This window comes from Thunnus thynnus, chromosome 23 (assembly GCF_963924715.1).
Source record: "Thunnus thynnus chromosome 23, fThuThy2.1, whole genome shotgun sequence".
Lineage (NCBI taxonomy): Eukaryota > Metazoa > Chordata > Actinopteri > Scombriformes > Scombridae > Thunnus > Thunnus thynnus.
In genome coordinates, this window is record NC_089539.1 from 6,976,630 (window position 1) to 7,002,976 (window position 26,347).

Below are 26,347 nucleotides of genomic sequence, written 5' to 3' on the forward strand. Positions count from 1 at the left end.
CCATCTGGCCACCCAGTGCATTCAGAGCGTTTGAACCGGACCCGAGGAGTTGCATCCGGTGTCATGATAGGATGCCTGATGGTGTAATAGTAATTGCTTACAAAATACTGGCACACACATTCTGGCGCGCATTGCATACTCAATATGTAAATCCATAAATAATAATTAGAGAGCAATGATGACATGCAGTAAGATACATAGTAAATTACAGTTGAGAGGAACCTAAATTATGCTCACTTTTTAAACTTATAAAAAACGAACTCACTAACTACTAAACTTACTACAGTCTTTGTAGGGATGAGACAGGGAGCTGCTGACTATACACCCTAAATTTCAAATTAGCCTGTATGAGCTAATCATTGATTAATTAGCATCCAAAGTGGTGGGTTCAGTAGATTTAGTAAATAGTTTTCAAATTCAAATCTGTATAACAGCTTTAACCTCACTGTATGGAACTAGGATAAATAAGATAAAAACAACTAAAAACAAGTCTTTGGCAAACCGTGACTGAATTAATGTAACTTAAGAACAAGAATAACAAGAATAAAATGAATTTTATAGTGACACTAACAAAGAAAGTGTATTTAGTATGTATTGGCCAATCTGTTTAATAAGGTCAGTATTGGGGTCCAATACCAATCTGAAGGATCAGATCGATTTATCCCTGACTTGAACATTATTGTTTCAATTAACTTTGCATTTGAGTTAAATACCACTGTAATTCATGTTGATTGTCACTTTAAAGCTAAATTGCTGGAGGCAACTTTTTGGTACGATTGAGAAATTCTGAAATCCTCTAATGTGACACATCAGAGACTCGTCATCATACTGTATCACTGCTGCTTCATTTTTACATTCTATATGAATCACCACTGTTCACTTACAGTAGTTTCTTTCTATTCCCAACCCCTATTTTTTGTAACTGTATATAGTATGTGAGATATAATTGTGTTTCTCCCTCCTTTTAGCTTTAACCCCACGGTTAAGATGAGATTATGTGTGCATTAACTGCACACACACACACACACGCACACAGAGCATGATGGAGTCAAGCTCTGTAAACCAGCCGAATAAGTGAGGGAAATAAATGTTAGAAAGATTTTCCAAAGCCTTCTTAACTATCTGGTTTATAGAGGAAAAAAATATAATCAGATTTTTCTTTTCTTTTTTTGGCATTTAAATTTGGTAGTTTATGATATTGGAGAGAAAAGTTTAATTCTAAAATAATGCAAATACAGTATGTGTAATTTCCTAATATAGTTGGTTAAATCCACAGAATGGAACAAAATGTTTTGTACATTGGTGGATTTGATGTCCTACTATGAAACTATCACAAATAATGAGATTTGTGGCACATTTATAGAGTGCTGATAGAAATGAGTTACAATTTTATTGTAACCACAGTGTTGGCATTGCCACAAACCACAGATGTTACATTGAATAATTGATTGCCTGCTTTCTACGGTGATATTTTGTCTTCCTCCCCTCTGTTTCTCCCCCTCTCTCTGCCAGTTTTAGTTTGGCCTCTCCATCTAAAGCATTTTCTTCATAAGTGCTCTTATTCTTTAATCCACTTAGCTGCAGTCTGCTCTTACTGTGGCAGCGTACGGTCACAGTTATTTTAAAGCTGGTCTGTGCCACGAGGACAGCTGGATCTCTTTGATGCTGAGCAGCCTGGACAGGAAACTCTGCTCAGTGCAACACTTACGTCACTCAAAAGTTCTTTTCAGTAGCTACCGTGCTTGCTCCTGTCAGCAGTGATTGGTAGAAGTACAAAGTATTATAAGTGAGATTGGAATACAATGGTGGAAAGCTCTCTTGTAATACACTCATACGATTTAATAGAGCAGACACAAATGTAAACCTATTATTGTTTAAATAATAAATAGGAAGTTCATCACCTTGACTAAATTTAATCTGTTTCTCATATACAGTGCTGCTTGAAAGTTTGTGAACCCTTTAAAATTTGCTCTATTTCTGCATAAATATGACCTAAAACATGATCAGATTTCCATGCAAGTCCTAAAACTAGAGAAAGAGACATCAATTAAACAAATGAGACAAAAACCTTACATGTTTGTTTATTTATTGAGGAAAAAGATCCAATGTTACATATTTGTGTGTGGCAAAAGTATGTGAACCTCTAGGATTATCAATTCATTTGAAGGGGAAATTAGAGTCGGGTCTTTCAATCAAGGGGATGACAATCAAGTGTGAGTCTGGGAGGCCTTATTTAAAGAAGAGAAATCTTGGTCTTTACTATCAAAGTCTGAGCTTCACAACACAGGTTTGTGGAAGTGTGTCATGGCTCAAACAAAGGAGATTTCTGAGGACCTTAGAAGAAGAGTTGTTGATGCTCACCAAGCTGGGAAGTGTTACAAAACCATTTCTAAAGAGTTTGGACTCCACCAGTGGACTGTCAGGCAGATCGTGTACAAATGGAAGACATCCAAAACCATTGTTACCCTCCCCAGGAGTGGTCAACCAACAAAGATCACACCAAGGGCAGGCGTGTAATAGTCTTGGATGCCACAAGGGACCCCAGGGTAACATCTAGGAAACTAAAGGCTTCTCTTGCAGTGGCTATAGTCAATGTTTATGAATCCACCATCAGGAGAACATTGAACATCAATGGTGTCCATGGCAGAGTTTCAAGGAAAAAAGCCACTTCTCTCCAAAAAGAACATTGCTGCCATCTATGGTTTGCTCAAGACCAAGTGGACAAGCCAGAGGGCAAAGGTTTTGGTTGAAGTTATTGCCGCATAAGGGGGTCACACCAGTAACTGAAAGCAAGGGTTCTCATACTTTTGCCTCACACAAATGTAAGATTGGATAATTTTCCTCAATAAATAAATGAATAAGTTTAATGTTTTTGTCTAATTTGTATAATTGGGTTCCCTTTATCTAGTTTTAGGACTGGCGTCTAAAAATCTGATCATGTTTTGGGTTATATTTATGCAGAAATAGAGATAATTCTAAAGGGTTCACAAACTTTCAAGCAGCACTGTATAGATTGTTTAGAAAGATGAATTATGTCTAAAGGTTACTAGTTTTGGTAGGACATTGTGGGTTGGGAAAACACTCTCACTTTCCTTAGTCACTTCCTCACTCTAGCCTGATTTGACCCTTAAAGGAATACTCCACTAAAATTCTAGCATTACAGCATTAAATACTATCCCTCTGTAGGCTCTCAATGTGGCTTTGTAAAGTTTACAGCTTGCTGTACTCAGTTTGTTTCAATTGTCAGTTTGCCAAATAAATCGCTGAATGTACCAACTGTGGTGGAGCTTCAGAGCAAAGTGGAAAAACTATGAGTATTTGAAATATACTGAACATGAGGATCAGTGGAGAAGTTGATTATGCTGCAAGAGTGGTTTGAGAAGTTTCTATGACTCTGGGTCTCCATTAGAATCCATCGTAACTGATGTGAATCTAAGCTGACAGCTGCGGTCCTCTGCAAAGGAGCAAGCTACAAACTTTTCTGAGCCACCTTTCAAGGCTACAAGGGTTAGTATTTTTAGGTTGTTTAGTGGGTGGGTACCAGTCAAAAGTAATCTCTTTGACTTATTCTGCATTTCGCTAAGTTATTCCTCTTCAACAATTCTATGACCTGTGGTATTTCATCAGTTATATTTATTATTGAAGGTACAGTATGTATAATGAACTGTATGATCATGGTGCATCCCAAGACATGGATATGAATATCTCAAGGCGTTTTAGTCAGTGTTCAGCTCCTGGAACATAAACACCTTCCCCTGAGAAGTCACTTGACTTTTAAGCACTTCCTATCCATTGAGTTAGTCAGCATGTTGAGCTATAGAATAATGCTTTCCCATCTTTCTTTACAGTCTTTTAAAAATGTTGTGTATGTTGGAAGATGAAAGGGGGGGGGTTGGTTGGTTAGGCCAGAGGAAGGATTTTGATGCAGTGGATGGAAGAGAGAAGGTACTAAGGTATAACCAGCAGAGGAGCGTGAGGTAGAACAGGATGATGACAGAGGACAAAAGGTGAAAAGGAGAGGAAGAGTGAAACTAAGTCAGAGAAGCTACAAAATGCCAATGCTCTCTCTGTGGTCTCTCCAGTTGAGGAGGTCTGTCTGAAGTTACAGCCGCTGACAATGGCCGTCTGTCTCTGTCTGTGCCCACATACAAAAGCCACTGTTGTTTTTTAAAAAGGCTGGCACCAAGGACTGAGGCTACCGGAGAGGGAGAAAACCTTGCAACTACTCGGCTGGCCAGCTGATGGGCATATGAGACTGAAATGTGCTAACAGCAATGCACACAAGCAAACACACAAACATGTACACGCTTCAGCTTTCAGGCTAACTCCTCACTAGAGAGTTTAAGAAGTGCCGAAGTATGAGGTCGAGATATTATATTTTCTTAATACTTTGGTACAATATATACTTTGCATAACATCCATCATAACCTCCAGTGGCAAAATTTGCGCATTTCCATGCTTTTTTAGACACTCCTGGTATATCTGCTTGGTCAGACCCATGCAAGTGAACTTTCGTACAGATGTCCTTCTACAACTTCAAATGTTATTATGTAGTTTTGGAAAGTATAGGGTAATACAGCAGAAATACATTTTCCCTTAAAAAAGTTCCCTACTTAAGTTGTTTCTATTTGTAAGAGTAAGGTTTTAGAATAGTATTGAAGTACAATTTTTAATTTAGGTTAAACTTTGGGGTGCAAGATTCCTGAACTTGCTCTGCACAGCATGAAATTATTTGTGTGAGTTAAGCCACTGGAAATGATGTGTGTTGGAAATCATGTCACTGGCAGAAGAGGCAGACTAGTGCTGAATCAGTGACCTCGGTCTAAGAAAGAGCTGGATGCATCTGGTTACACAGGCTGCTTGTAGAACTTTTTCTTTCATATTCCTGTTCCAGTGCTGTGGAGCAGAGTGTGATTAATGACTGAAGATGCCCCCTCCACAGTGCGTCATAACCTCTCTATTGTATAGCACTGTTCTTTCTGGCCTGGTGCTACTGTAGTTTACAAGTATGACTGTTGGCTTGCAAGTTTTGCAAAGCTTTGAAGCCTTTGTTTGACAGCTATAGCGCTACATCAGAGGTCAGATCCTGCCCTGTGTCTTCCACTTGTGTTATTATATGATGTACCAACCATGCTGTACCAAAAGCCAGTTCCACCAAACTTGGCCATGTAGTCATTGGCACAGTAAAGTGAGAAGGCAGAGCATGTGGAGCAGTTGACCACTGAGCAGTTCAACTGATGTTGAGTTGCAAATTTCAACTTCAGTAGTCACAGTTTGATTAAGGTGTACACAGAACATGCCTAAAACATCATCATTAGGATGATGTATAAGTATTGAGGCTATAGTCTGACAAATCAGTAGTCAACTAAAAGTGAAATTGTCTCACATGTTGAGAGGATTTCTGTTTCTATACTTAAACTTTCTACACTGATTTGTCAGTTATACTTGGCAAAAAGGAAACACAGTTTACAATTTCTTTATTAGTGGAGTTGGATTTTCCTGTTGTGACTTCTATTTGTGATTTAATCATAACTGACAAGGGCACAATAAACAAAGTGAGCCAGTCAGACAGAAAACATGAGTATTTATTGAAGTTTACTGAGCCCTTCATTCGCGTATGAAAGCATTTTTGTTCTTTTCTTTCAGGCTTTGTTGTACGTGTGAACCCACTGTGATAAACAATATGAATGAAAGTTAGAGAGGGAGATACAAAGCTAGTGCCAAAAGTTGCTTTCCTTGAACTGCTGACAAACATCCATTTTATTGTTCAGAGATTGAAAGAGAGAAACAAGACAAAAATCAGAACTGAAACATTTTACTGTTTGTCTCAAAGTGAAGCCTCTTCTTTTTCTACAGAAAAAATGTAAATTTTGTCACATATGTAAGGCTTTCATCTGTAAAGCTGCAGATAGGTTCATTATTTTAAGCAGCGATGAAGTTAAGTGGGAACCAAAACCAATCTGTCTAATGAAAGTTAATGAAGGCTTGCCTATTGCTTTGTCAAGCGTGGAACCAAGAGACAAGCGGAGTGGAAGTTAGCTGGATCTCAGCACAGGAAAAACTTTCTTCTCCCAGTGAGAAAGTTCATCAGGGGCTGCGGCTGTGACCAATCAGTAGGTTGAAAGTTGATTAACCCCCACCCCCACCAGCTGACCACCCCCCAAGTCACACACACATTTCAATAGAAATCTTTGAGTGGGAGTTTCCAAGATGCACGCACTCTAAAACATCACATCAACATGTGTGTTAGTGTAGAAGTGTACATGTCTGCATGCTTTTATCTATGTAAGGGTTATATATGTAAGTCAAAGTGCAAATGTTGCTGTACATGTGTCTCTGTGTTATTATCCCTGTGTGTGTGTGTGTGTGTGTGTGTGTGGTGTCTGCCAGACAAGTGAGGAATTGGGGGCGTGACCCCACACTGAAAGATAGAGAGGAGAGGGGATGGTTTTGTATCCATGGTGATAGAGAGAGTCTGAGCAGGAAGCCGACAGGAAGTCAGGGTGTTCCACGCGCCATTGGGGGCTCTTCCGTTGTCATGACGCTGTGAACTGTTGTCATGGAAACTCCACTGACTCAGACTGAATGCTGATGGAGAACATGTCTAGATTCTTCAGTGTAAGTAAATTATCTACAAATGCACACCAAAGCCTCAACACTTGTTGATATACTTTCTGAATTCGTTCAGTGATTGAGAGAAGTTATACCTCAAAACTGACAGCAGAACTTGACTTGATAATTTGCAAGATATAAACAAGATTTTTAATTGTCCATTTCACAAAAAATTAAAATATTAAACAAAGTTAGGATAGAAAATCCTATAGCAAAATAATTTATTTGAGCACTTCAGTAAGGCAGACACTTTTATTTCTTCTTTGTGTCTTCCTTTTTTGTCTTTTTCTACTGGGACTGCAGACACTGCTCTCCTTGTTGAACAGTGATTATTGCTTTCAGATACCACAAAATCGTAGAGAAAATCATTTTTTTTCACCAGAAGCGGTTGCAGCCCCGCTTCACTGAACTGCTACATGATTACTAATCACACACATACACACACACACACAAACAGAGCGCAGTATTTTCTCAATTTGTGCCAAACAGATGGAAATGGTGCATCTCACTGCTCTAACTAGGCAGGCAGATTAGTGAGCCACACACACACACACAGAGCTCCCTCACAACTGAGTTGAACATGTGTAATCATATGTGCTCAGTGGATGAACCAGAACTCACTGCCTGAGCAGTTGGATTGTACATCGAACACACACACATAGAGACACGTGTGTGTGTGTGTGTGTCCCAACTGGCTGGCTTCCTTCAGTCCCAAGTGCTTTCTCCCTCGTATGTTTCTGTGTGTGTGTGTGTGTGTCCTAAATGTCACCTCACATCACACAACCCTTATTTTTTTACACACATATCATGTTTTGATTTGTTGTCTTTTATAATTGTGTTTTCACCTCATTTTTCAGAAACATGGATCTGTGTATGTCTAAGTCACTACATGTGTTTGTGAGCATATGGCTCTGTGTCTATGTGCGTCATTTATTCATAGCTTCTTGATAGGATATGTCTTGCTTGCTTGGTTTGATTTTTAGCTGGAAGCACAGATTTGAGGTCAGTCCCCTGCAGGGAGTCTACCACTCACAGCTCATCAAAAATATCTTTGCTCCAGGGTAAAATGTGGAGGAAACATGCTCATTCGTCCCCTTAACACCTGGCTTTATCTTAAGCCTGGGGTGGTCAGATTGTAATTGGACAGCTCAATAAATAAATAAAGTATCCAAGTGTAGCAGCAAATGCATTGAGGGAGAACTATAGTTGTAGTGGCTTAGAAACATTGAACTGAAGTCCAACGACAAAAGCTTTTTTACCACCAGCAGTGGATTTAAGATGTTAGTAAGTTAGCCAGCTGACCTTCTGTCATCACGCAAAACATAGTGAGGAATCAGTCAATCAGTTATATTCACTTAGATAATGGTCAGGTTGTGTTTTGATATGACATTAATTGACAACAATTTTGTTAAGAAATTAATAATTTAATCATTTATGAAGCAAAAATGCCAAATATTCACTGGTTCCAGCTCCTCATAAGGGAGGATTTGCTGCTTTCTCCTTTTATATATCATTGAAATTGAATGATTAATTGACTAATTGAAAAAAAAAGAGCAACAGATTAATCGCTAATGAAAATAACCATTAAATGCAGCCCCGTTTTTTTTTGACTTGATGTAACTACACATTGCCCATGTAACATAAAGTCAGCAGTAATATTATCTGCTCTGGATTAAGAAATCACAGCTTTCCTTTAGTGCTTTTCTATGATATTTTATAGTAGTTTTTAGTGTCCTGTATTGTTTGTATGCATGAAGGGAGATGTGTCTCTGTGGATTTTTTTGTTTGTGTGTTTGGACAGGATCTGCACAACCTCTTTTCATTCCCAGCGTGAACAAAATACTGAAATTCAAATGCAGCACTTTAGGCATGCTTCTGTAGCTGAAATGAAGGCAAAAAGACCTTTTTCAACCCAAAGCAGCTCCACTTGCATCCCTCACTGACTCATGCTGTCAGTGTGGCTATTATTCATTTAAATTCCTCGCTCTTATTTATTTGTTTGTCTGCATTACAAAACCGTGACAGTGTCTTAACAGAACACGATGGGTTTATTTCTGTTGGAGTACTGGAGCATAATGGGTTACATAAAAGAAAAGATCAGGAATGGGTCTGGCTTCATATTGTACAGCAGAAGTGATAGCAACTAATTAAAAAAGACTAGATCAGCTGTAATACCTTGCCTGTTGATCTCTGCCGGGCATTTGTAGCTATGCCCAGCTCTGCCTCTGAGAGATGTTTGAGTAACAAAACTCCAACCTGTTACCCTGGAACACACTGAACCCTTTATCACATGGTCAAGTGGAGATCTGGCAGAAACAGACCAGCGATCACTTTTTGGTTGTCAGCGTTGTGTGTGTGTGTCCGGTTAAAGCTGTGTAGAGTTTTAAATATCAGAACAGTTTGGTTTTATTAGACTGTGGGGGCTGCAGAGGAATTTCTGATACCCCATCTGGTTGGACATAGTGGAGTGTTACCTTACACTGTGTGTGTGTGTGTGTGTGTGTGTGTATGCATTTTATTACCTCATTGGGACCTTTTCCGGTATAAACAAAGACTTTGTCAGGACCAGTAGTCCTCATGGGGACAATGGGGATGAATTGGTCACGGTGAAGGTTAGGGTTAGGGTTTGGGTTAGGCTGTCCACAATGAATGGAAGTCAATGCAATGGCCATACAAGGATAGCTGTACAAACTTGTGTGTGTGTGTGTGTGTGTGGGTGTGTGTACACATGTGCATGTGTGGATTTTTTAACCCGCCCAGCTGTTCAACTGTATTACCACCTCCGACACTGGGCCCCAGATTCTCACGGTCACCTCTTAACACATGCAGTTACACACATACACACGCACACGCACACACACACACACACACACACACACACACACACACACACGCACACGCACACACGCACTACCTTGTCCCCACCAGAACAACTGGAGTGCAAGACATTGGCACACTCTGTTAAACACACACACACAGATTCCAGTGATAGGCTTGTCTGGTAAGGTTTTATATTGCGGCTTTAATGCTGTCGGGTCCTTGCGGAACAATGCACGGTTTGTTTAGCACTCAGATACAATATCCTCCATTTAATATGAAGCCTAATCTCATTAACTCATAACCTGTGCTGCTGGACTTCACTGTGAGGCTTCGTTCATTCGGCCTGACACAGGAGATGAAGGGAAAACGTCCCCCATGCCGCAGCATTACCAGTAGGGCACAAATGGACCACAAAGGGTCTCAAAATGCCTGGGCTCAAACACACAAATACATGGCAGTGATTTTTTTTTAAGGCTGCACCAGGAAAATAATCTATATATCAGTAGGTATATAGAGTATATAAGAAATTGGGGGACAGCTTTGCCATTGTTATCTCCTGAACCACAAATTGAAAAACGTAAAGCTCCATCTGAGAATAGGTAGACTGAATAATGCTGCGAACATGGCTAAAAATCCACCTAAAAGTCACAAAATTGGGTTGCAACAGAAAAGAAGATGATTTTCCTTATCGAAGGATGAACATCCAGATTTGTGGGAAAATTATCTCTCTGTATAAGGGGTGATGAGTGGAAACATAAGAGTGAAATCCTAACTGTCATTCACAATGAAGAGAGCGCTCCATCCAGCACTGGCAGAGAATTGTCATCTCCTCCACTGGTAATTAAATGTCTACTATTTAATTAAATGGGCAATTAAATGGCTGGTATACTCTCAGCATTAAATGTCTCATCTATCTCTCTTCACTAGTTTGTGTCTAACCATCCTGTTAACTGTCCTGTGCATAGTTTCTAATATGACATGCAGCAAATCAGACAGAGGCAAGAAAGCAGTGAAGCATACTAATTTAACCAGCTGACACTGAACACAGCTGAATGCTATATAAGTTATAGTCTGGCCCCTGGAGGTATGTGTGTGTGTGTGTGTGTGTGTGTGTGTGTGTGCGGGTGTGTGAACGTGACACTGAGGTCAACAGGTGAAACATGCAATACGACACGGATGTCATGTCTTTATTGGTGATAAGTTATGACAGTTGTCGTCTCAAAGTCCTTTCACTAAGCAAAAGATATTTAACAGTGGTAAGTTTTATTTGTAGTTCACTGCAGGAATGCAACTCATTATGTGTTGACAGAAGGCTTCAGACAAATATTATGTGCTGAGGGACGCTGAAAGATGAGCTTGCTGTATCTCCAAACTGTTAATTTCAAAAACTCAGGAAAACAGTCTGATTTTGAGATTCAGTGTCCTGTTTTTTTTTTACTAATAAACTGATAATAAACTGTTAAAACACAAGAAAACATGAACCATTAAAATCTCCAACTCTGAGGATTTACACATTGATACAAGGAGCAAAATCTGTAATGCTTTGGTAAGAATTTTTCTTTGCATCTGTTGGTCGAGCATTAGGCCTCTTTCAATTTTTGTCACCAATGGAGAAATGTCTTGTTAATTCGGTGCATCCTATGGCATGGAAAACTAGCTATCAGGGTAGAAATTTGATGGCAGGCGGGGAATGTTGTTTGTTGTGAACGACTGTATATAAAAATGGACACAGCAAGGTGTGACGTCACCTGTTAGTTTGCATTGGAGCCAGTTTGAAGCCCAGAGTTGCTCCTTATGGTCGGCACCATCTTTTCTGTTTGGCGCCAGGACCTTCCACAGAAGGAGTATGGGGTGTTGCCTTTCATGCTATGGAAACATGCCCCGCTACCTTGGACCAGAGCAAACATGAGCTTACTGGGAACACTGAGTGGTGCACACTTGGGTTAACATTAGCTACTTTAGCTAAATTGTGCTAACAGGGCAGGTTTCATAATCAAGTAACGCTAAACATATTGAAATATTGCGAAAATAATCCGACTCAGTGTGAGTCTTGGAACCAGGGAGAGCAGCAGGTGAGTCAACTGTCAATCACAGCCGTCAATCAACGCCCAAACAACAGACATCAAAGCCTAATATACTGTATGTCTCCAAATCTTATTAATAGAGCAATAATTTTGAAAATTACCATTCATCATTTACAAAAATGTTTGAATTAGTATTTCTAGAGAGAAATTGAGGCTTTTTAAATAGGAGCTAATTGGAGCCAGGGATTTTTTAGAGCCAGTATCAAGCGGCTGCCGGTGGCATCGGGCTTTAAGGCCGTGGTAATTGCCTGGTTGCATTGGTTGTGAAGCATGGGCAAAGTCAAATGCTTTGTATGCTCATTCATTCACTCTGACCTCCACTCCCGTCATTTTTGTTCCATTATATGAACATTATGCCACTTCATGCTTTGGTACTGAATCAGCTGAAAGCATAGTTTGTTTTCTGAAAAAATTATACAAATGCTCTCATTTTTCTGGTGAGCTCACACAGTCTCGTTTATCAGCCTTCATACTAAACCATTCATAGTGGATAAAGTCACAGAACTTTACAAACACTTTTATTCTGGTGGGTCGTACACACACAGACTTTCTGTCCCTGAAGGAACACAGGGCTTCATTTAATAGAACAACAGTAATCACATCTACTGTTAAAAATCAGTTTGTGTTGGTGTAAACACAACCGATGAACGATTCCCTCATCTCAGGGATTCGGGCTAAATCAGCCCCAGGAGTCCTGTAATCCAACACGGTGCCATTCATTAGTGTTCAGCTGGGACCGGCTCACTTATCCCAACACTAATAACGCAGAGCTGCAGAGCCAGCTTCAGTGAATCCTCCCCGCAGCGTCTCCATCCCAAAATACTGTCATCCAGGGCTGCTGCTGAATAAAAAAGAAAAAAAAATCCACTTTATGACTAGTGGCTATTAGAATTGAGTGACAGTCGGATTTTTAAAAGCCAGTAATCAAATACATGCTGCAAGGTTCACAAACTGCAGGAGACCAGCTAACACTATTCCTTTGCTCATATGTCTCCATTTGATTGAAAGCAGCAAGTTCATGCCCCCAGTCATGGAGCTGATGAAAGCCATTTTGGGAAACATAAGAAATCAGTAACTGAAGAAGAAGAAGAAGTACAAAGGTCAGGGCCAAAGCGATACACCAAGACAGTAAATAATTTTCAACACTTCATCACAATATCACTCTTAGAATGAGCTGAACATGATGGATTGATGTAAGAAGATCTGGGGCATCACACTACCACGTTGGGAGGGTGAAAATTGAAGGTTAGAATACTGTAACATCACCCTTGCCTTTGTGGTCACTCTTTGTGTGATCACCTGACTTAACATTATTTCTTCCAATACCAAAAACTGTCACAAAACAACTGATCACCTGATTGAGCTGCAAATACCATTAAGGAAAGGAAAATAATATAACCTGAATCGATCCCAACACCAGCTCATCAGCTCCGGTATCTTTAATATCATTGAAAATCTCATCTGTGTTTGCATTTTGTCGGTCAAGGACTTGAACTACCCACTACAGAAATTAATGAACACGTCCTTTCCCATGAAAGCATTTTAACATCCACCTGATTGACAAGTGAGAGCTAATGATCTTCAGTTCCGCATTGCCTCAACATGCTTTGGCCATATAATGTTTATGAGTGGTGCTCTTAACAGTAAATTAGCCTCAGTGACCGACATTTCAGTATGAGTAAAGCATGTAGTCGGAGTATCAGGTGTCTGACTGACAGACATCCTCATTTGGTTTCATTATTCTGTCTCACACCAACAGCTGTGGAGTCAGCCTCACCCATACTAATACATGCATGGGGCATGGTTCAAATTGGGCTAAAGCATTTTGTTGCATTAATGGAAACCAGTCCTTTACTCCGTCAGATGGAGCAGAATATTGCTGAAAAACTGCATGTCTGTTGACCTTAATTATATGAATAAAACACCGTCCATAGAAATGTCTTGTTGCCTCTGCAGTCACCTGAACCTTTAATGTCAGGTCCCTGAAGCATCCTAGGAAATCTGGTAAAGCAGTAGAGTGCACACGGGCGGAATAATACAGAGATTCAGCTGTGAGCTTCATGCATGGCCAGCCTGCAGCAATGAAGTCCCATCACTATCTGCTGCGCTCTTAAAGCTGAGCAACGGTGTCTTTTTGCTCCTGGCTCTTCAGCTGTGCAGCACTGTCTCATCATCTCATCCCTCCTCTTCCTCTAAAGACTGACAGCTACTGTGTGTGTCTCTTTAGCTCTTACTTCTAGCCCACCACTACACAAGTAACTTTGTACAAAAAATTCCATTGACTATAAAATCATGCGGTAATAATCTTTCATGTGAAGTAATACACTGTATGTTGACTAAATTGTAAAGATATCTGACAAACTACATGTTAGCATTTTGTGATCTAAAGAAACGACAGCCATTGAGACTTCTGGTGTTCTTCATTATAACAATGAAGACTATAATACCCACAATGCATTGCACAAACATCACAGACCTCAGCGCATTTGCTATCATACGGTGATGACCTGTTAATTACTGCTACCAGCTACTCTGTTACATATTCAATATATATTACAATTTCTGCGGTTACGTGACTAATGTCAGGTCTCTGTGACCTCTGACTCTTGACCAATTAACTGTCAGATACTCATAACATTAGTAATGTAGGAATTAGAACTTTGTGATATTATTGCACTTAAAGCTGGTCAGAGCTCCAGATGAATATGAGAAGCATGAATATAAAATGTAAGAAGTTTGGTGAGTTTCATATTCTTATATTTTTTGCGTCATTTGTCTTTGTTTTACTTAATTGAATCAGTTTGGTTGAGATATTTGAAACACCTCAGGTCAACACCGCAGGTTGGAGCACTAAAAACTGTAATCTATAACTGCAGAAGAACCGACTTGACTGGCTTATGCCTGTGAGTGAAGTCGCAGGTACTTGTTTCAGAGAAACAGATCAGCTGATGGACCTGGATTTTGCTTGAGATACTGTACATCAAAGCATCCTCGAAAAGTGGTCTCACTTTTGTTAACCTGGACTCAGTTAGACGGTTAGAAGACAGATAATGTGAAGAGCAGGAGAAGGTAATGCAACAAAGTAAATTAACCAGATGGGATGTATAGCTGCTATTTTGCATACTCCCATACAGGAAGAAAATCCATTTTATTTAAAATGTTATATATAAATGTTACCGTATGTTTTTGACAATATTTCAAATGCATATTAAAACATTTGTGATTATGCAGTTCTCATGTATGAAATATATAAATATTTATAGAATTTTCTTCTTTAGGCCAAAGAAATATTCCAAATACATTGGAAATGGAAATTCAGATCTCTAAAAAGATTTTAAAAATTACATTGAAACAACAGGTGATCATTAGCGTGTCTGTGTGTGTATGTATGTGTGTGTGTGTGTGTGTGAGAGTGTGTGTTGCACTGAGTTGCCAAAGGCAAATTAGATTAAAATCCTTCACAGTGTGATGTTAATGAAGCCATTATTGATGGTTCAACCCCAGAGTCGCCTCCATTCTTCTCTCTTTCCCCTTTTCCCTGCTTTCATTCATTTTTCTCATCAGTCTTTTCTCCTTTATGCCAAAGTCTGAACAACAATGGAGTTTCACAGTAAGAACTGGTACATATCACACTTTCTTCCACCCTTTCCTTCTCTCTTTTAAGTCCTTCTCTCTTTACATTATCAACTTACATTACACAGCCATAAAAGAGCTGCATGTGGTCAGGTCAGACTGGTCAGTCCATAATTTCCTTCACTTGAAAATATATTGGTCTGGTATTTGTCATTCTTGCCACTACTTTATGGCACACTCTAACACTGATCATGTGTCCCAGACTTCATCTATCATTTTCTCAGGGGAATTCAACCATTACTTACAAAGTCCCATTCATCTTAAATTTTCAAAGTGTATTTTCTTTAGAGAAAAGACTGTTAACCTGTTTCCATGGCCATGAATGAACTTCCATGCTGTTAATATGACCCCTCCCCTGTACACCCCTCATCCCCAAAGGGACCACAATGGAAATAAGCCTTAGGGCTTTATTGTTTTATCCTGACTTTTCCTTTTATGTAAGCAGTCAATGCTCTGGCAGAGCTTTGGTTTTTAAAATGAAATTGTCAAATAAAATCAATCAAACAATCAATCAATGAACCATGTTCTGGATTAATCTAAGGTAGAACATGCACTGTAAAGAAAGCTTTCATTAAATGGCATTTTAATTCTTTTTAAGGCCTCAGGAATGAGTCACTGCTCAGATTTTTAAAGACCTTTTTCTGGCTTTTTAAGAACCCATACATGGTCTGTTTTTAGTTCTTTCATCCAGCTATTCAGCAGCGTGCCCCCTGCAAGAGCAAAGCTTCTTTACTTTTAGCATCAGTCTCTTATGGGAAAAATGGGAAAGAAGCAAAAGTGAGTTAAACAAGAGTGAAGTACAACTTCAGATCCCCCCGTGGCTGCAACTGTATCAGGGTTTGTTGAATATTCATCGATGCAGAAGATTTTACAGATGATACAGAAGGGGTTTGTTTTCACTGTGGATGAACTGCAAGGCTTCATGGGTTCATCAACACACACTTAAAACTGTATTAACAAGTGGCTCAGAACTGATTTAACCGTGTTGTGTTGAAGTGCATGCTGTCACGTACAGTAAGTGCAAGAATTTACTCTGTGTTTTTATCCTGCTGCTGTCTGCAGTAAACAATAGGATTATACTGTGTTCACACGGACAGACTTAATGCAGTGGATATGATGATAGTTGTCCGTGACCTAAATCCGACTCTACACAGGCTTTCATCTTCTTGGAGGGTAGGTTTTTTGGTGTTGCTGCACACATTGAAAGATCAAAAAAAGAGAGAGGGTATTGTTTTATTCCCCTTTTTATTTATTCATGTTGTTTTGCGCCATTCCCCTCTGCCCTCTTTATTTCCCTTTTTATTCTTTTGTGATGATGTCATGGTGACCATTGCTCCATTCTCCTCCTTTCCCACTGGCTCCTCTCATAAATCATCTGTCCATTAGTCTCTCTTGTTGAGTTTCCTGCTCCCTCCAATCACCTGATGTAATCACAGCTTTCTCCTTCTAATTCCCAGTATATACATATATAGAGGGTACAGTGGCTCAGTAACATACTTTGTCAGATTGTGTATGTTGCCTAAGTGCTTGTCTGTGCCAGTTTTGACTCCACTGATGACATAAATATGCCATATGGTTGTGTTTTATGTCTTTTACTTTCACCGTTAATACCCGTGCATACATTAATGCAAGCTACAAGCTTCAAGCCACTTAGGAATGATTTTGCTTTTCAAAACATATGAGGTGACACATGTTTTTGTACGTGTCACCTAAATGGTAATAAAAACCCGGCATGGTTACTGTGTTGATTTTTGGGTGCGTGCCTCTCCCACCAGGAAGTAATACTTGATAATATTGCTTACATTATCCAGCTGACATAATCTCACTATTCCACAAATTAAACGATGATAAATATACTGGTCAGTACAGTGTTCATGTTTAAAAAAATAAGCCATATGTTTTTTAACAGATATTGCAGAATCCGTCAAACTGAGCTGTGGCTAATCCTGTTATGGTTTGGAAGAAGAAGAAAGAGGAAGATTGATAGAGAGATAGGTAGTTGGACAAAAAATGAAAAATGAAAAGGGGGAGAGTGGTTTGGGTAGCATGTGTGTATATATATATGAGGGAGAGAGACAAAGTTCAGGTGAAAGTTTGTGTGTGTGTGTGCTCTTGTGTTATCCTGTGTCCCTCAGGAGAAAGAAGAGGGATAGATAAGTAGGTGAGAGAGAGAAAAGAGAGCAAAGCTGTAGGGAAGTAAATGCACAGCTAGCATGAGAATCAGTTAGTCAAGTGGCGCACACACCTTCTCACATATATATATATATATATATACACACACACACAGACATACACACTGAATCCTCCATCTCTGAATTCGTACATCATTGTATCCTCTACTGTCCCTGAGTGAAAATTACCGCCATGAAATGGATAGGTGCATGTGTGTGTGTGTGTGTGTGTGTGAGAGAGAGAGAGAGAGAATGGTAATATCAGAGTGGTGCAGTACACTCCTGCACCTTGTACAGTGGTATATGTGATAACCAGTGACAAAGGTTGTGCATGTGTCTATGAGAGAAAGAGACACAAAGATATATTCATTTCATTCAATTAGTGCCAGTGTCCGGAAAGTTTTGGCGACAGTTCAGATATTTTAAAGGGTTGATTTCTGCAGTGTATAAGAACAACTCAACAACTGCAGTCAGTTCAGACTTGTGCCTTGTTCAAAGTGTTACAGGAATGTCTTTACGTCCAACCTACAGTAGAAAGACTGCCGTCGTGACTTTTATGTAAAAATGACTTATGCGCATATTCACACATGAGGCTAACGTTAAATTGCCATCACATTTACATAATGAAATGCATGTCTGGCACGGGGCTCATGCATGACACTAATGTTCAAGCCATAATTGGACAAGTAATCAGACTGTCTTGTTATCATTTGGTTAAAGTAAAGACAAAAAGAAAGGAGCTTTTGAATATCTACTGTGTGCGCACAGAGAGTTGGAAAATGCAAATGGAGCGAGTCAATCTTCTAGCGAGCTAAATACTGTAGGGATGAAATATATCCCCTGAATGACAGGAAAAGCCTGTCACTCATCACATGCCAAAGTCACACAGCAGCTGGTTATGGTTTCTCCTGTCAGTAAGTGCGTTTGTGTGTGTTTTTGGAAATGCAAAATGATACTAATAATCTCTCTCTCTCTTCTGCAGTTGTGGCGGCGGAGCCTCTGGTCCGTGGCTTGAGGAAACTCCCCGAAGATATCGACTGGTCGTACTCAGGTCTGTATGAGCCGGGCGCTATTTGTCAGACTTTTTTGTGTGCGTAAAGGTAAAAAATATATGACAGTCACAGAGAAAGTGGAATTTTGGGGTGTGAATGAACAGAGAGTTTGTTAATAGATGGCAAGGAGTTTATACTGAATAAAAGAATAAATCCAGAATAGAATAAATCTGTAAATAATGTTTTTTTTTAATCAGTACTAAAAACTATCATGAAATTTGCAGTGTGTAGCTTTGCATGTGTGACCCCATGTCAGTCAAAATACTGTAGTAGCAATTTAATATATGCAGATAAAATAAGAGCAATAATATAAACTTGAAAACCCAGAAGAGCTGTTTTTCTAGATTCTTAGACAACTCAAACTGTTGATTGTTCAAGAAACCATCAGTGACTGGAGGTTTCAATTGGCTTTGCCTTTCCAAATCACACAGACGCTTCCTAAAACAAACACATCAAGGGACCGTCCCGTCAGTCTGGTAAATGTCAGTCTGAACAGTCTGAATATCACATGAATTGCAGAAATGATCTGCCAACATCTCCCACAGGATAGCCTTGATCTGCCTTTGACCATATGGTTAGCTGACATCAGCTAACTCAGCACCGTGCCCCTACTGCGCTAAGCTGTGGTCTAACAAAAACAAAGAGTGGACACAGACAGACAGTCATGGTCCCAGAGGGAGAGATTAGCTTCTTACTGGTCAAGAGGAATCAGAAGCAGCAATAGGACTCAACAGGCTAAATGCAGAGCTATTAAACATATTAACCTGCACCTCAAATGGACTGCTGGTGAAAATTTAAACATGTCATTTGAATAATATGATGAATATCATAATATGATGCATTACGGCCAATGTGCACAGGACTGCAGTAAGACATTTTGGTTTGCATTAGCGGTAACTTAATACAACTCTGATGTGGTGTCAGGAGAGTGAACAATAAACAGTGAGGCTGATATCAACGAGATAAAATTGCAAACAGTAATGTAAGATTAATGGAAGGCAACTGAAGGCATGTGTGATGTAACATTTCCTTTGAACCCCTCTTGCGTAGGTAGGAAATTTGAATCCCAAATGGGAATGGCCGACTCCGCCACGAACATGAAAACATGATAGAGAGGAAATTACAGAACGTAAATACATTGAATGGCTATTACTGAAAAAATATCGGCCATAAATGGAATCAAAAACAAGGTTTGATTTTATGAAAGTATAGGGCTCTAACTTCAACCTATTTTTCTAAAAACTCCCAATATAATGATAGGACTTTAATGGTAAATGCACAATCATCATGCTGTACTTATTTTTATTAATTACTTATTTGTTCTCAGCTGTTTGTTAAGTACGACCTGATGTCACATCATAAACACTTCAATGTTCTCACAAATGTAGTGAAATGTCAAATATGTTATTTATAATGAAATAAATAACAGAATCTAATAAGTGTACCACAACCAATTTAGAGTTAATAACATGAATTGCTTTTCATGGGTCTGAACATCCCGTTAAATAGACTTTGCACTCAGCGTTTAATATGAGAGCTGGTTCTGTGCCATGTTTTAATGGACTTATATTAATGCAAGCTAGACACACACACACACACACTCAACCAGTACAGCTGTGAGATTTTGTTTATTTGACTTGTGTCTACTCATATATGTCCAGCAGCATGAATATCAATATTCACATGTATTTTCATTTTGCGGGTTTTCTTCTCCTGTGTCAAATCTTTACAATCAATTCCCGGGCACACACGTCCTGTTTGTCAAAGTGTAATAGGTATTTTTTTGCGTGATACACTGAAAATAGTCACGAATGATGAAAAGCCCGTCTTCAATAGCAATGAAGTAGAGACGTGCCTTCTTTTCCCTCCTCGTCTTCCTCAGTTGCATTCATAATCTCGCTTTGTTTATTTTGCTTTTTTTTTTTCTCCGGTTCTTTCTCTCTACGTATTAAACTCTGTACTTCTCATTTTCCTCTCTGTTGGGTTTTGAAGTTCATCATCACAACTGAGGGCAACACAGTGGCAGTTCATTTGGATTCACTGTAACTGTAGCCATTCCCGCTATGTGTGTATGTGTGTGTGTGTGTGTCTGTGTACACAGTCTTGTTTTTCTGACCAGCTCTGTTTCCTGCCTTGTGCTGTGCACTGAGCCGTGAGTAAAAGCATTAACATGTGAAAGAAACGCACTTCATTGTGAGGCACCATGCACAGCTTTTTAGTTGGGTCAGAAGTAGGGGGGACATAAGGAAATAAAGGGAAATAAAAGAGAGAGGGGGGCAGGAGAGTGAAAGGGTGAGTGAGTGACAGAGAGGAGAGTTGGAGAGAAAGAGCTCAACTGAAAGGAAGAGAGGTAGAGGAGAGAAGTTTAAAATGAGGCTACATCAAAAACACAGACTGCTTGCGTCAAACCCCAACTATGGTTGATTGGTTTAAACTTTTAGGTAATAAACACAATTACAATGGCAGCCAGTGATCTTCCTCCATCACCTATTGTCACTTTAATCATTAGGTCAGTATTTTTTAACATGAACAACTCTATCTCCATACATGTCGATTTGAGAAGGGATTATAACGTGAACATTGGAGCTGCTTCCATAAGGAGGAATTATAAATGATTTATCCTGTATTTTCTCCTACAGATGTCAGCGCATTTTCAGTTACAGCACTTTCAACCTCTCACATGTACATAATCTGCTCGAGCATATAGTTTATGTTAAATCTCTACAATTTCTCTTAAAGTTATAATCCTTCAAATGGTTGAGTTGGCAATACCCTGGGTTACCGTGGTAATGACGATCGAGACTTATATACAACAAATACTCCTTGAGCAGCTCCTTTGTCAGAAATACAACAGAAGAGTGGAGTGATTTTACTGCTTCACAGTGTTTTGTATGAAACAGCAGAAGTATGAAATGTTGGGTTTTCATTCGCAGTAACTTGCTCTGATTTGGTGTCAGCAGATTGAATAGTACACATCATTACAGCAATGCGGGATTACATGCAACGTTTCTTGTGAATCTCTTGAGCGTAGTGATTTGAATAAAGCGCAGGAATGTCCAAGACAGACTGCCCGCAGGTCTCCTCTCTGGGGACGCTTCCGGTGAAGGTTCCACTCTCAGTGCAGCTCCACTGGACAGGGAACGCCACCAAAATAAAACAAAGTTCACAAGACGATACCTCCACTGTCAGGAAAAAAGACCACAGAACTATCACGGCAAATACATATTGCTGTACAGTAGAATAATTCTGCCAACACAGTAATGTTATAATATCAAATGAACTCTTTAAATGTAGTGATATACAATATATCTAGTCTGTCAACAAGGCCAATTCATGCTTTCTGCATTCTGCGTCTGCGACAGCTGTGGACTTGCACACGGAAGCGCTTCCATTTATACTTTTTTTCGGAAGTCTGTGGGCACAGACACATTTCACATCTGTGCACTAGTGAACAGGGTTGCAGCGTGATGACTTTCCGGAGTTGTTAAATCCACTCTGTGAGTATTACAAATCGCTGTGCAGCATTTTTTCTGATTAGCCTTTAAATGCAATAATCTGTTACTCCAACCGGACTTGATGGATGGTATTTCACTTTAAACAACACACCCACACCAACACAGCCTCTTGTATTGTTTTACACAGGGCTGTTTTCAGTCTGAATGCAGCTGAGGAGAGTCTGTATGTTGCTGAACAACAAGAAAAAGTGGAAAAAAGAAAAGTGTCAGTGCATACATAAAGTAGATGCGACATGCGTTCCTGTTTGCTTTTCTAGTTTCTTGCACAGTTGGCATGCTTGCAATACCAGAGGCCACACAGTCACAAATTTTGGGCTGTGTGCAGATGTCTGCAGAGGAGTAAAACTGTAGAGTTTGATGTAGCATCCTGTCAGCTGTTGAGTGTATAACTGTAATTATTTATTACATTTTTATTATGACATTTTATTATTACTTTTTATTATTTACATTTTATTATTATTATTTTCTGTGTTTTTGTGTGTGTGCTTAAAAAAACTCAAATTATCTAAATTTGAAGCATTTCAAGTATTTTTATTTGATTAAAGGTAGCCTGTGGAGTTTCTGAGCTTTTGAGAGTTATGGAGCAGTTTTTGTTTATTTGTTTATTGCACTTACATCGTCATGTTGCAAATGTTTTATGAGGAAGTTTAAGTTTGTGTTTGATGCTATCTGGTTGTAGCAGAGATTCAGTTTTCTCATTTATTTGTACGTATGTATATTTAAAAAACAATCAGTTATGGCCTAGCTTGGTTTCTTTTTTTGGCATTAACATGAAATCTGCAGGCAAATTGAGTTATACTGTATGTTTGTGCATCTCCTCCACGTCCATGTTGTCCTCGTCCTCCCTCTCTGCTTTGTCTCCAGGGGGTCCCAGGGATCCTTCTGCCTGGAAGACACCCCCCAGGGCCCCATCTGTTATGAGTGTATGTGTGTATGTAAGTGCTTGTGTGAAATAGTGCGCTCTGATAACCCAGGGTTTACTCAGCAAAGCAGTGGGACGTAATGCATTTTTAAAGAATAGTGCTCAAATATCACAACAAAACTAAAAGTTCATACAGGAGTAATATAAAGACTATTTATAGGTGACGAATATCAAAAGAATTTAGGGTTTCCTTCTCTCTTTTGAACAGTGCTAGCACAGCATTATCAGACATTTCCAAAGAATTACTTACCAGAGAACAAAATCAGTATCAACCGTCAGAAGAGAAGAGATCAGAGATCAAATCAGCTTAGAATCAGATCTAGATTTTTATTGATCTCTATCATTGGAGCAACAGCAACACGAAGAGGAATCAGCTGCAAGAGATAAACAAACAGAATGTAATTAAATCAAAATGTTGAATTAACTATTGAATAAGTTCAGTATCTTTTATCTATTGCTTTTTTCTGTACCTCTGTGTCTCTTCCTGTCTCTCCTCTGTGTCTGTCTCTCTGGCTCTTCTCTCTTCTTGGTCCAACTAAGTCATAGCCAGAGGCGATGCAGGCAATGATACTCCCCTAGTGCTTTGTCTAGGGAACCCACACACACACACGCACACACAGATTTTTAATATGAACATTTCTGCCTATCCAGTCTAGTCCTTTAACCATTGCTTTACGTTCTACATTTCCTGATTGGAAAAAGAAGTGGACTGTGATAGACATGTACACCAGATGAATAAAGTCATACTCTCTGTTAAATTGTACAGAGGTTTCCAAGAAAACATCATGCATCTACTCTGAATTTGTACAGCGGACTAACAGGCAGACCTGTTTCCTATCATGTTAATATATTGTTATCAGGATTAGATTCATATGGACAGATTGAGAGGCGATGTGATGGCTCCATCTTCCCAAAACCCAAAAGAAGTTAATCATGGAAATGTTTAGTTTTGGTCAGTATGAGGGTGTGAACATTCAGTATACATTCACCGGTATGTAAACAAAACTTGTTTCTGAAAAATTTCTAAGATATAGAAATATCTCCGCTTGGTGCAACTATTAACCTACGAGTCTCTGCGGTGATGTCCGCACAGGCTGCCTGTTGTCTTCTCTGTCTCTGGCTCAGTCCCTCTGACCAAACCCATCACATACAGTAAACTTTCCTGTTGTCCCTCTCTGATGTCCGCCTGGTCCGTATTTAACACTTATTTCACTTGTGAAAATTCCACCACTGTGGTGTAAATGATACCTGAGGAACTGCCAAACTATATTTGAAAATGCAATACTGTAAATGAATTCATCTGTAATCAACTCTTTTTATGACGACAACAGATGCAACTTTTGAAACATTTTGGTTTAAAATGTTGCAATAGTTTGCTTTAATATTTTGCATGTGAGGATTTACACAGTGAAAATATTGATGAACATATCAGTAACACAAACCATAAGAAAAGCAGTGTAATTCATTTTGCCCACCATGACTTAACTCAGTTCATCACAGGCTAAACTGAAGATATTTGTACTTACATGTTTGATTATTGTGTGAAAGCAACAAGAAATGGATGACTGATTAATTTGTCATAATACTTATCACGTGTCATTACTTCACATACTTTATAATTAGTGTATTCATTTGAAAGCCAGCAATTAGCCAATCTGCATCGCTTAGTGTGTATCATGCTTGTTTGATGACATATTCGTTGTGGAATTTATCCATGCTTATCTATTGGAAACCCTCAACGTGAATTGGCTCTAATCCTTGTAAGTATGCCTTATGATTTCTTTGTTGCTTTTTATGGTCGCAATTTTAATTACAGGGTTTTGGTGTCCTTTTATCGTCTAAAAGCTGCCGTTGATGCTTTTCCACCCTGACAAGAAGAAAATGCAGAATCCTTCATCCGAGTTGTTTGAATGTCTCTAAAGCAGCTAGCTGTTCATCTCATGTGTCCGTTGTCTCTTTTTCTGTCTACATGCATGTGTTCACCACCCACTGTGCTCTCAACTGTTCTGTTAGTCACCAAATACTTTAGGCTGGCTTCTCTTCTGCTCCAGTTATTGCTCAGAGTGTGGCTGCCTCTGGAGCCTTGTGGGAGACATGAGGTAATGATGCAGAGGTGTGTATGTGTGTGTGTGTCCCTTTTATTCGCAAACACACACTCTCAGTTCCTCCTATTTTCTGTCCTTGTTCCTTGCTTGCACCAGTATATGGCTCGGTTAATGAGTTTATGGGCTGTAAATACTGCACATCGACAGCCCCACATGCCCATGGGAGGTAACTGTGTGAACTTCAAGGACTTCAATATCCAAAAATCTTGTCTGTAAACTTTACACAGCACGCTCATGTTTACCAACCTGACTAGTCTAATCTGTCTTCCACCAACAGCTACAGGTTGGCAGATTGGACTCTTAAATTATACAAACATTCCTCCAGGAATAATCTCATGGGTTAAAGTCACCTTCAGTTTTGGTGTGTAAGTTCAGATATACAGTAAATCAGCTCAGAGAGCCAGTCTCTTGTTCTCCAATATTTCATTGAATGACTCCATGCACTTGTCTTGTCACAGCCGTCTCTTGCTCTGGAGGCTTTTTCATGTTCACATGTCTAGACGGAGCCATCAGATATCGCATGAAGAGCATATGGGGACTCTGATTCATTGCCGAGTTTTCTTTTTTTTTCCCTTTTTGAATAATCTGACAGATCTGATTTTTCAGATACGGTGGCTGCTCATGTTTGTGACAGTCCGTCATTAACATATAGTCCTGCTGGATGAGTGATGTGTGTGTGTATGTGTATGTGTGTAGTCCTTTCTCTGCCATTCATAATAGATTCATAAGTAGCTTAGATCTTGTCAGCTTCAAGCCTTTATGTCAGTCAGTGTGTGTGTGTGTGTGTGTGTGTGTGTGCGCCCATGAATGCATTCATAGAAATTGATTCTGCTGAATAAAAATGACTGAAGTCTCCTTTCACACAAGAAACAATTCTTATTTCTCTTCTCCATCGTCTGCTGTGTTATAATAAAAGAGCTTTGCTGCAAACTGAGGTACTGATTGAAACACGTCGCACCAGCAATGACAGAACGATTGCTTTCTAATAGTAAAATCCACCGAGGTTCCGGAGAAAGTGATTTGTAATAAACTGTTGTCCCCTGTGTGTCTATACTGTGCTGAAAACAGCACATAAACCTTGCAGACAAATTGTTGCACAGACATGCTGTATTTAGCGTTATTTGTCAAATGAGTTCATGATAATGCTGGTCTTTAACCTCATTAACCCCATCGCTATCTGTCCTCCTCCTCTTTTCTAGTGTATGAAATTTATTTTTCTATCAGCTCTCTGATTTCTGTTATCTGTAATCACAAGAAAGTCTGAAAGCTTTAGCTGTACACTCTTCCTGTTTTGTATAGTAAAGCAGTCCATCAGATTTCTTTCCAAATCTGTTTGGGAGACTCTCTGGGGACCGGCGGGGGGTTATGTAACCAATGAGGCTGTCCGAGCTAGCACTATCTCTAGCTAGCTAATCTGCTAGCATGTTTAATCT

The 26,347-nt window shown here is 39.4% G+C and overlaps 1 protein-coding gene across 1 annotated transcript in view; it reads left to right on the forward strand.

Annotated features, from left to right (window-relative positions):
- The window catches only part of ptprz1b (protein tyrosine phosphatase receptor type Z1b), a 58,738-nt gene that overhangs the window by 3,651 nt on the left and 28,740 nt on the right, over positions 1-26,347 (forward strand). The window contains exon 2 of the mRNA XM_067582550.1: positions 18,303-18,371. Coding sequence (XP_067438651.1) covers positions 18,303-18,371 — 69 coding nt within the window. The remainder of the gene's footprint in view (positions 1-18,302; positions 18,372-26,347) is intronic.